Genomic DNA, 12,758 nt, shown 5'->3' on the forward strand with positions numbered 1-12,758 from the left:
AACTCTGAGGGACCTGTTAAAGCAGTGTCCTGAGGTAGGCAGGTGCTTGCTAGATTAAGGTGTAGAGCTTCTGTCCAACCCATGCCTTCAGTGAGCGTGCCAAGACTTCCGTGTACAGGGCCCCAAACCAAAATATCGAGTAAGGAGCCACTGGCTCCTATTAGAAAAAATTACAGGCACTAAATTATTTTTCTAGGTGCCAAAGAATAAACTTATTTCAATCATACTTTCATGTGTTTATGTCTCATTATTTTCTTGAATATATCAGCATTTCGAAACTGTCTTGTAGATGACCTGGAAAATAAGGTTCACTTAATATGGGAACTAAATGTCTTTTCAAACTTGAAGCATATAGTCACAAATATTTGTTCATGTCTCAGAATCTTTACAAATATCATGGACCAAGTTTGCTATGAAATAAATGTATTTGTATTTAATACTAGGACTACCTTTTATGCCTTCGTTCTGGGTTTTATTTTTTAGCTTGTTTACTGTAACACCTTGTCGCGCAGTTGCTTTTAGGCATTGCTCTGTATGTTGTTATAAGTCAGAAATGACAAGTAGGCAGCTTCCTGACATAGAAAGTAAATGGAGGGCATTGGCCTAATTGTACTCTGTTCCTAATAAGCTTTCCATTGATTTATGATTTGTTAGGATAGGACAATATTTGGTATCGTACAACTGTTAGAAAATCTAGAATCTGAGGGTGCAAAAAATCTAAATATTGAGAAAATCGCCTTTAAAGTTGTCCATATGAATTCTAAGCAATGCATATTCCTAATCAAATATTCATTTAAATTATTTAATATAACTCTGATTGTATAAGTCTAACAGAAGAAAGTCACAAGTGTTGGGCATTAACTGTCACACTGTGTGTGTTGCGAGGAACAAGGAAACACTGAATGCACAATTTTTTTTTTATATCAATAATCCAAAGGGGTAGACAAGAGCCCAGGACACACATGGGTAGACATATAATCTCCAACAAATATGAACTCAAATGACTGGGGTTTTAAACTTAGGATAATTGATGAAACACAGGTGGATGGAATGACTAAATAAAACAAGGACATGGAACACATGGGGAAGAAATTAGACACACCTGGAAACCAAATAACCATGGAAGACAGAAACTGGGTAACGGGCAAAAACACACATAGACAAGTCCATAGTTCTGACAGTTCCTAGTAATTTAATTACTGTAATAATAATACCTTTTCAGTAACTAGTAGTATAACCTATTAACTTAACTATTTTAGTAAGAATATTACAGTTATCATCCCTAAAAAAGCTTGCTTAGTTACTTTTGATGCCTCAACCCGCTGATTTAAAATACTACAAAAAAATAATTTCTAGATTTACTTTCATAATTTTCACACCTCGCACATGCATGTGATGTCTATAATTACTATAATTAAAAAGCTTTTTGGAAAATTGCACAATGGAGAAATTACAATAAGCTTCAAGCTACACATGACAGTTAATGAGATTAATACAACACTTCTATCTGAATGTCACTATCAATCAGAAGTAATAACTTCTGACTGCGATCTAATGTGGATTTTGGTCAAATGACGAGGCAGAAATATGTTGTAAGCAACATTATAGATTAGGAATTTTATGTGGAAGATACACAGTTACAACTTCTGTGGGGAGTGATAAAGTCATGCACAGTAACTAGTAGTGTAATTAATTACTGTTGCCGGAAAGTAATAAGTAACAAAATTACTTTTGAAAGAAGTAAATAGTAATGAGTAATATATTACATTCTTTGAGTAACTAGCCCAACACAGAAAGGCACACCTAGTATGAAAATCAGGTATTTTTTAGAAGTTATCTATTAGAAAAAGAAAGCTGCATTATAGCCTAATGGGTGAATCCAGTTTGAAATTAATATACAAACTCATCAGTTTGCTGAAATGGGTAAATCTGGCAGTAATCTTTCAATAATATATAAGTGTTGCATTTCACTCCTAAACCAGCAATTAAACACTATATTATGCTAAAGGTTGTAAAAGACCATCGAGATATTTTGCACAATTTTTGTATTTCACCAGGTGTTTAGTGGTCTACTATAAACCATAAGTGCGAACTAGCTGCAGGTAATGTGATTTTTTTTTTCTCTCATTTGCGTAACGCAAAAAAAATAAAATAATAATTGTATGTATTGTTTGTCTATTTTTAAAAAATTATAGTTGACATAAATAAATAATAATGTGACCTGTTGAATTTCCCCCTTGTGTTTTGGTCTTACATATTTCCCAGGTGTCATCAAGTCACTGAGAAACATACACAAGCAGTTATGAGTAGGCTTCGGTATTTTCTGTTCATTCTGGCGTTTGAAGCATGCTGTGTGCGTTGAGATTTATGTTTTACTTGGATGACATCAGACATGTGTAGGTCAGGGTCTGTCAGTGGGGGGCCTGGGGTTTTAAGAGCCCATCAAAACCGAATGTATATGCTGTTGATAGTAAAGGAATGGGGGTTGTTTGGCCTGAGGTAAACTGTGAAGTACTGAGAGTTTAAACACAGCTGTGAGAATGGACACATATGACCAGCAGACCCTGAAGCTATACGCGTGTAGGAGCCCAGCCTGTTTTTCGTAGGGGGTCTGTTTAGAAAACTGCAGAAACAAGGATAAAAGACGAAGGATAAAATAAAGGAACTAAAAAAACGTGTGCATGCCAAGATGTCTGTGTGTCTTTATGTTCATCTGGTTAAAACATACAAAAAACTAAGCACGTCCTGTCGGATGTTGATAAGACGTTCTGCAGCTGGATTTTGTGATGTTTAAAATCTAGGTTTTGTTTATGTGAATCTTGCTGTTTCGAGATGTTAATTAGATGTTTGTACAGGAAAAGCATGTTATAAATGGAACATGATGACAAACATTCTAGTTTACATGCTCTTTTATAGGAACCTCATCTGCAATCATGTAAATATAAACCTTGTTCACTTCTTTTGTTTTGCGGCATTAGCATTCCTGATTCTGACATTATCATTTCAGAGATGTCATGTCCATTCAAAGTGAGCTTTGAATGGACATGACATCTCTGAAATGATAATGTCAATTCATTTCTATATAACATTAGCTATAATTCATTCGCTGTTGGAATAACCATGGAAAGGAAACTGTATAGAGCCTAATTATAAATGTCTAATGTTATTATTAAATTGTAATCATGTTTAATACAAATTCAGTCCCATTCAACATATTTTATTAGCCTACATCTACCCGTGTCTAGCTGTGGCCTAAAGAGGGTTTTATGATTAATACATTTGGCTGCTTTTAGCCTTATCCTGGCGTTGGTTCACCCTTCACCTATGATCTCACTTTAGTTTCATACGGATTACATAATCATAGAATATTGATTTTCGATTTGAATTCATTCATTTAAAATTAGACACTTCAAGCTCAGATACAGGAAAGACTGTACCTCGCTTTGGTTTCATACGGATTACTGTATTTTTCAAGACTATAAGTCGCACCTGAGTCGCTTCAGTCCAAAAATATGTCATGATGAGGAAAAAACATATATAAATCGCACTGGACTATAAGTCGCATTTATTAAGGAACAAAGAACCAAGAGAAAACATTATCGTCTACAGCCACCAGAGGGCGCTGAGCGGCATAGAGCGCCCTTTGGCGGCTGTAGACGGTAATGTTTTCTCTTGGTTCATTTCTCTTGGTTCATGTCAAATTAATTTTGATAAATATGTCGCACCTGACTATAAGTCACAGGACCAGCCAAACTATGAAAAAGAAGTGCGACTTATAGTCCGGAAAATACGGTACGTAATCAGAGAATATTCGTTTTCTATTTGAACTCGTTAAAAAGTAGACACAAGCTTTCTTTAGACATATTTCTCAAGTCTCTGTTTCAAATATTCGCTGAGTTTGTGACGTGTAGAAAGTTGCTCACAGAGACCTAGACGGCAGAAAGTGCACAGTTTGTTCTGTTTATTACCTAAATTAAATTACCTAAAAATGAGCAGTAATCCCTTACTTTACTTTTTCAGTGGATAAGTAATTGAATTAATTAACAGTAATGCGTTACACGTTACACCATACAGTGATGTTGATTTTTTGCTGATTAATATTTTTGTGGAAACCATGATGCATTTTTTCAGGATTATTTGATGAATATGAAGTTCAAAAGAACAGCATTTGTTTGAAACAGATTTTTCCTTTGTAACAACATGAAAGTCTTATTTTTATTTATTTTTATCTTACTGACCACAAACGTTTGAATGCAAATTTACATTATATCAAAATATTTAAGAGAATTGAATATTCTTAATTATAAAACATAGATTTGATTAGATTAACCCTTCTTTCACATTTTTAAAAAACCTTTTAACCATTGTAAAATCAATTTTGCACACACCCTTAGTTAACTTAAATTCATAAATGTGTTGAACTTTTTTTTTTTTACTTTACTATTAAAGGGAGAAAAAATTATGTGTTAGAACTTGGAAGTGTAACAGAAACAAAATGCAGTACTGTGTATTTTTGTAAAGGCAAGTAAAGACACACAGGTGACATTTGTACATTTGTACCTCAGATTCATGTCCCAGTATTTTTTCTTTGCTCTGTTCTCTGGGCCGTGCCATTTGTCAGAGGAGCTCATCGATCACAGGTGAGCAAGATAAATGTGCCTTCTCTTATATCCTTTCCCTTTCTTCTTCTTTGGTTTTTTCAGTCTTGTTTTCTGTTCTGTCATGAACTGATATGGGTGGATTGATTGAGGACAGCAGTTGATGGAGGGAATGTGAGCAGACAAACATCTCTAAACCCTGAGAGGAAACGGGAGGTTAACCTCTCTCAGAGTCTGTGTGTGGCCTCTGGGTTTCTCAAATACACATGAATGCATATGCCTGTGAATCTTAAGCCTATTGGGGTCTTCAGTTGTTCATGCTGTGTCGTTGCCCAAGAATGAACAAACATCACAATACAACCATAGCAGTCCTGATTTCACAAGTCAGAATCACAGTCATGATATGCTGGATTTGACCCTTATGTGTACAGATCATCTTTTTCTACACACACATTTGTTCCTGTGGGTCAAATAACTGAGAGTTTATGGATGATGCTTTGCATGTTACGGTTGGCTAAGGTTAAGGGGGTGTAGGACATAATACGTACAAACATAATTCAGGTGTGTCAAGCTCCTCTGCTTTGGAGGAAAACAATAAGGAGTAAAGCAAGACCCCCAATTTTTTTCTTTGGTAAAATGTGTAAATGTATCCTGTCCTTTTGCCTGTAGGGTTGAGTGTGTGTGTGTGTGTGTGTGTGTGTGTGCGTGTGTGCCTGGACATGTTTGCTTAGAGATTTCGCCTTAAGTTGCACTCTTTGTCCTGCTTCAAATAGCTCAATTCATTTCCACTGAACAAGCTGCAAAGGAATGTCAAGGTGTGCTATTGAGAGGGGCTTGTTGCTCCTTGTAGTGGAGGTTTGCTTAACTTAAAGGAGAGGGGCCTGAATTCACATATATAGCTTATGTTTTCACTCCTCACCAGGTGGGTTAAGCATCCTGAAAAGAGGGGGACAAAGGTGGCAGATCTCCTCAGGGACAGGATCAGCCATTTAAAATTGAAAGAGAGGTGTTGGATTATCCTTCTCCCCTTTCTACATTGCCACCTGCTGTCTGCTTTAATCTGGAAGGTAGTAGTTATGGAATAGAGTAATTACTTGACACTTAAATTTGCGCCATATATCTGTGTGCCCCTCAAGACCCATAAGTCAGCTGCTTATTTGTCATCTAAAAGGTTAGTTCACCAAAAAATGATGTTCAGGATAAAGTGTGCAACAACTCTGATGGAAAATGGTAACTGTGGGAGAAGAATCGCTAAATAAATTATTTTATTAATGTTATCTTTGCACACAGGAAAGTATTCTCGTAGTTTTGTAAAATTGCTACTTTTCTGTTTGTGGAGGGTAAGAGAGCGCTCAGATTTCATCAAAAAATATCTTAATTTGTGTTCTGAAGATGAGCAAAGGTCTTATGGGTTTGGAACGTCATTCTTTTCTGATTCTGATTATTTTATTCAAAAATCACCCCCCCTCCCATGATTGTTACCTTTTTACAGTATTGCTGAAGTGTAATTAGTAATGATCCAGAAAGGAAATATCTAAAGTGAAAAAAATAAAAATAAATAATGGGACACGGTTAAAAGTACTACCAAATGAAGATTTGAGAGAAGCTCAATTTCAACCAGTCAAATTTTAAAAATATATTTGCACCTACTGTTATTATTTTTTAAATTATTATTGTAATTGTCATGTATTGTAATCATTTTCAGAATAAAATAGGAATACACATAGAAATATAATAATAGAAAACACATTTTTGGATTTTGGAATTCTGTTTCAGCCTCATATTCTCAAATGTTTTGTACATTTTTCACAAAATCATTCATTCTTTGGTTTCCGGGATTGTTTTGTGTATGTGTTTGCCTTTTTCTGCAGTCGGACTAAGGTCAGTATTTGGTCAGGATTTGTCTTGCGTAATTTTTTTCCTCCTCTCTCTCAGTTACTACTTCTATCTGAATCCCTCTCTACAGATTTTCTGGCCTGTTTCTGTCAGAGCATTTAGTGGTAAACAGGAGATCAGTAGAAGAGAGGCCGAGGCCTGTCCAGGGCAATCCCGGCTTTCTAACCTACTTTTTACTGGTTTCCTCTCATGTACCCCATTTTTTTCTATCCGCACTCATTATCTTTCTCCTGCTTTCACTCTCTTTATATCCCCCCATTATAAGCCTGAGCCAAAACTTCACAGAAAAAATGCGGTCACAAGTTAGAAAAGTCGCAGGCTTTGTGGAGTCATGTGACGTTCTGAGTGGAGACAGGTTTTCACAGGGGGGCTTATATCACCCACACACACACACACACACACACACACAGACACTGTACACACATGCCCTTTGTGATTAGTAAATAAGGTCTTGGTTATCAGTTTAAGACCTTTGAGGATTTTTACTAGATGGCTGTCCGAACACCCCTGACCCTTTGGGCAAGTACCACTGCCCAAGACCTCATGGGGCCCTCATCCCCGCTTGTCTGCACCTTTTCATCCTTTAATCAAAGTGAAATGTTATCCAGTGACCTCTGAACTCCAGCAGGGGATGACCACTTAAAAGACCCTCATATGTGCAGCATTCATTTATCACATTATTCACAGGTCTGCTGAATGAAGGGGATTGGATTTCACAAGAACATGTTGCTACCTAGAATCTGAATTTGTTTATGTGCATATAATGTTTCTTGTGCTAAATGAAGAATGAGCAAAATAATCACATTACAACACCAAGCCATGTCTACAGACCAGTACACTTAATAATAATATCAATAACACTATGTATTGTCTGTTATGGTATCTGGTTAGCTAATGACCCAACAAATGCATAAGTATTTTTTAAATAAAATGCATACTTTTATTCATTTAGAGCATTAAACGGATTAAACAAGATTAAATGCAATTACTTAATACTGAAGTTTTCTAAATAAAACTGAGAAATGGCTGCTGAAAACTCTTCATTACCATCACAAGGATAAAGTACATTTTAAAATATATTCAAATATAAATTGTAGTTTGTACTGTATTTTTAATCAAATAATTCCAGCACTGGTGAACTTCTTTAAAAAACTTCTCACCAACCCCAAAATTCAGTATGCATTTGCATTTGGCAATGAAATATTAGAGTCTGTTTAAACACTGTATGAATATAGAAGGTTGGGGGCTTTCAGAGAAAAAAAAAACAGCATTGAAAAGAGATAAATAATTGGGAAGGGTGAAACAAGCATGCTTTGGAATGTGATCTCAGCATGGGGCGAGGGGACAATAGAGCTCATATATATCTTTGTGTGTGTGTGTGTGTGTGTGTGTGTGTGAGCACGCTATAGTAAAAAGGCTTAAGTTTAGCATTTGGAATGTATAGGGTAACTAATCGTCTTTGCCAGTATGAACAGAATAAATTTTTGTGAAGTAGATCTTTTGGTATGCTGTACCAGAGGCTAAAATCCAGAGCAGGGTTTTGTCTTTTGTTCCTCTGTGAGATCACATAGCACTTACTGCTGTGCAGGTGATCAACTCTAGCCTGCAGGAAGACAAAACAAATCAATCTTAGACTGACAGGCACTTTTACAAACTACGCTACAACCGCTTGCTGTTACACACGTCCACAAATATGCCGATATAATTTCATTGCAGTTTTGAAAAATCACTGATGTAATCTCTTCTCACTCATTTCAGAGTACAGTTTTCTTTGTACTGTATTGACGTATGGCTTTGACAGTTGTACAGGATGTAATATGTCTCTCTATGTGCTTTTGTGTGTGCAGGGATCAAAGCTGCAGGAACCGTGTGCAGGCCGGGACTGTAGTGGGCCGTGTCCGTGTTTGCCCTTAAAGGGTAGCAGGGTGAGTGATGAAGAACTCTGTTTGCCAATGTTGAGACTGTTCATACCACTCTCTTGACCTCATCCAGTATATCATACATCACTGTTAACTGCAAATTTACCTTCAGAGCTGCACGTGCCTTCTGACTCACACACACAAACACATCTCCCATGTGCCAGGTCGATGCATGAATGAAAATCAACCAAAGAACGTATATCTAGATATTCATATCTTTCTTTTTATTTTCGAATCACGAATTTCAAACATTATTCTCTTTTATTCTTACTGCAATCTCATCGACACATTAGATATAGAAACAGCACTCAAGAACAAACATAGTGCAGGACACACAGCCGAGAGATCATTGTTCAAACCAAATTGATTCGAGACTGTCTCAGATGCCCTGTTCACACATACCGCTGGAGGTTACAGGGTCACTGCACTGTTAATTGGTCATCACCTGGTCATAGCTTGTCATCGGTCTGATCATGTATGAGATGCATAACAATTTGAAATAGGATGCCTTTGTATTTTGACAAGATATCAGATAACTTTGACAAGGAATATGTTTTATTGGGCACACCCACATCACATTACTCATGTGATTGCTATATTAATCACAAAACATGGGCTTTTTTTTAGGCTTTCTGATTTTTAGGCACCATTAACTGAAGTCTGGTTAATTTATTTAGTCAGAACTCCTCCGAAAACGCATGACGTTTTAAATGTTTACAAAGTTATTCCAGATCATCAGAAGGCACATTTTCCCATGCGCCTCATGTGGAACTGATGACGAAAAATGTCCATTTCCATTTCCCTGCTCTTTTCATACTCATAACTTGTCACTCTCAGTTGTTTTAGAAGAAAGTCACTTGGCAGTGTGTTAACGCCTACATCATTGCTATCGAAACAAATGCAAAAAGCAGATATTACCCTGACTGAACAAACACATCTGATTTGAGTGCCTGCAAAATAAGAGTAGACAGTAGGGTCTTAAGATTAAGACATATTTCATTCTAAAAACTATTAAAGCTGCAGTAGGTAACTTTTTGTAAAAATATTCTTTTTACATATTTGTTAAACCTGTCATTATGTCCTGACAGTGGAATATGAGACAGATAATCTGTGAAAAAAATCAAGCTCCTCTGGCTCCTCCCAGTGGTCCTATTGCCATTTGCAGAAACTCCATCGCTCCCGTTAAGAAACAACCAATCAGAGCTGCGGTCCGTAACTTTTAAAATTTAGAAAAAATTATATAATAAGCGAGTACACCATGAATCCATTTTCCAAAACGTGTTTTTATCTTGTCCTGAATCACTAGGGTGCACCTACAATAAGTGTTTATATTCAGACTATTTTAGATTGCTTCGGGGATACCGCGGCGGAGTAACCCAGTACCTTTGTGATTCTTTATAGACATAAACAGAGAGAAGTAGCTCCGGCTACGATGTTCTTCCGCAGGACGCAAGCAGTTCTGTTTATTGACCGCTAGAGCGTCAAAAGCTACCTACCACAGCTTTAAGGAAAATACTTTATTTACACACTTTGAATCTATGCTATTTTTTTCTACCTGATAGACTCGTTGGCAAAAGTTATACAGTGTTATACAGTGCCAGAGGAATAATTTGGTAAAGTACAATGCATTAGGAAAGAGCCAGAACAGAAATATTCATACCCAGTAGATATGGAGTTTCAGCTCACTTAAGGTTGCCAATCACAGAGATGTGAGTCATTGTGCAGGAGTGAGAGAGATGGGTGTTTGCCAAGAAGAGGTGTCTCCTGAACTGTGTATGTATTTGGAGTTCATCCAGGCCACTGTTGAGTCCTGCTCACTCACACCCAGTGTGCCATGACTGATAGTTGATTTTTACAGCAAAGTCTTTCAAAATCATACAAAAAAGATCATGATATTTCTTTGGTTGTATGAATATTCTCTAAGGTTCAAAGTTTGGGGTCATAAAGGTTTTATTTCAGTAAATAAATTAATGCTTTTATTCATCAAGGATACATTGCATTGTGCTAAAGTGACAGTAAAGACTTTTAAATTTGCTACAAAATATTTATATAAAAAAAAAGTGTTCTTTTGAACTTTCTATTCATCACAGAAATTAATATCAGTGTCCTCAAAAATATTAAGCAACATAATTTTTCACCATTGAGAATAATAAGAAATGATTTGTGAGCCCTAATTAATCGTATGAAATGATTTCTGAAGGATCATGACACTGAAGATTGGAGTATTAGCTGAAGAAAACTCAGCTTTGCCATCACAGGAAAAAATTACATTTTAAATATATTAAAATGTAGTTATTCAAAGTTAATGTTGAAATACTATTAATGTTAATTATTGAAGAAAGAAAAACATTGAAAATTTGACATTTCACTTTATATTAAATTTTTTTGTTAAGTACTTTTGATACATAAGAGACTTTTTTCAAAAACTTTTTTTACTGACCCCAAAATTTTGAATGGTGCATTTTTTTATGTTGCTATGCACATGAACTGTTATCATAGAAAGGCATGTAGTGAGAGGTTGGGAATGAGAGCTGAGAGCTTTTTGACCCTCCATAGACAGCAATGCAACTGCAATGAAGCGTAGCAAGGACAATGGTAGTCATAGTCATATGACATCAGTTGTTCAACTGTAATTTTACGAAGCTATAAGAATACTTTTTTTGTGCAAAGAAAACAATAATAACATAATTTAATCAACAATTCTTCAGTTTCCGAGTTACTGCCTTAGTTACCTCAGAACGTAATCAACGTAATCACTGTAGTTTAACATTCAGCGAACGCACGCTGTCTACGAAACGTAAACAATGCTGATTACATTTATTATGTTCTGGGGTGCTCTTCAAAATGGTGGAAGTCTGTAATGCGGGGAGAAGAATTGTTGAATAAATTATGTTATTACTGTTTTTCTTTGCGCAAAGAAAACAATAATTGCCAGCCTACGGATGGTCAGAGAGCTCTCAGATTTGATCAAAAATTTTCATTTTGGGGTGAACAATCCTTACCATGATACCATTATCAAGGTCTGAAATAAGCATCATCTCTTTAACACACAAATACAAATTTCAAATACAGATCAATGATTCATCAGGTCAAACCACAGCACACCAACACCCACAAACCATAAATACTCAGACAAACTTTGGTTAATGATGGTGCAGATTAATACCACAGTATGAAACAGTGTGAGTTCTTGTGTATGTTGTATGTCTCAAATCATCAGCATCCCTTTGATGTCAATTTTAAAGTCTTTTTACATAAATAAGTTAATACATTCATATGAGATGAAGCTCTTTTTTGTCTGAAAACAAAAGCATGGTGCCCCTGATCGTGGCCAGCATGTTTGAGTCATCTGACCATGTGACAAAATACAGTAAATATTTTTTGGCATGTCAATTTGCCTTTTTCCTTTTTTCTGCATTTTTTCAGTTTTTCCCCTTGAGAATTCAGAATAAACACAGAAAGACATGCATACACATAGTCAGAATGCAAGCGCATCATACCACATCCGTTCCATCATCCTTGAGGCATGCCAAGATGTTGGCACACAAGAACTGCTCTTAATGTCAGATTTATGTTTACTTGTGTTCCATTCACACCTCCAGGATGAGAGTTGTATTTTATGAGCATGAGAGCACGCATGCCAATCATAGCTACCTGCATGATTTCTACATGACAGTGATAAGACATAGTCTTGAGAAATCAGCAGCTGTTTTGCTGTTTGGAACCACAAACTCTAATTAACAGACAGGATAACAAATGAAGGGAAAAGTTGCCACATCCTTTTCTGATATAAACATTGCCACATGCTTACAACATGATTTATTTGAAGTACTGCAGGGTTTTCCACAGGCAGGGGTGACGGTAAATAACCATAAAAGAAAGAACAGGATGTTTCCACTCGCTTTAGTCTGCTAGTATAATTTCAGGATAAAGTGTGGAGGAAGATACTGTAGTAGTGTTTATTTTCAGAGTTATTGAAAGAACAGACTCAAAGCTTCCTTTTTTTGGCCTTGAGTCGCTCAGGGTTTGACATGCATGTTTGGTGCTGCAGTCAAGCATGGTTAAGATACAACATAAACCCACTGTGTTATATCACAAGTAGTTTAACATCAGAGACAGAGACCTCGTGACCCAGTAGGCCTTGCCCTGTCAGTGTCTGAACCCTTGCAACTCAATGCACCCAGCACTGACTCAAAGTGGGCACAGTGTCAAGTCTGAATGGAGCTGCAGTCAGTGTCCAGGGCAGAAAAAAATTGGTGTGGTTGTTTAGCTACCTATATGCCCATTGCCATTACCTTTGATTCCAGTAATCCATCTACACAAAAGACACGGCCTGAGTGGGTAA

General features: G+C 36.5%; 2 protein-coding genes across 6 annotated transcripts in view; both read left to right on the forward strand.

The window, feature by feature from the left end:
* The window catches only part of LOC113106275 (microtubule-associated protein 1A-like), a 1,143,919-nt gene that overhangs the window by 282,423 nt on the left and 848,738 nt on the right, over positions 1-12,758 (forward strand).
* LOC113106276 (collagen alpha-6(IV) chain-like) overlaps positions 1-12,758 on the forward strand; it is an 87,905-nt gene that overhangs the window by 32,137 nt on the left and 43,010 nt on the right. For all 5 annotated transcript variants that reach the window (XM_026268009.1, XM_026268010.1, XM_026268011.1 and 2 more), the window contains exon 4: positions 8,342-8,419. In XM_026268009.1, coding sequence (XP_026123794.1) covers positions 8,342-8,419 — 78 coding nt within the window. The remainder of the gene's footprint in view (positions 1-8,341; positions 8,420-12,758) is intronic.

This window comes from Carassius auratus, chromosome 7 (genome assembly GCF_003368295.1).
Source record: "Carassius auratus strain Wakin chromosome 7, ASM336829v1, whole genome shotgun sequence".
NCBI classification, from domain to species: domain Eukaryota; kingdom Metazoa; phylum Chordata; class Actinopteri; order Cypriniformes; family Cyprinidae; genus Carassius; species Carassius auratus.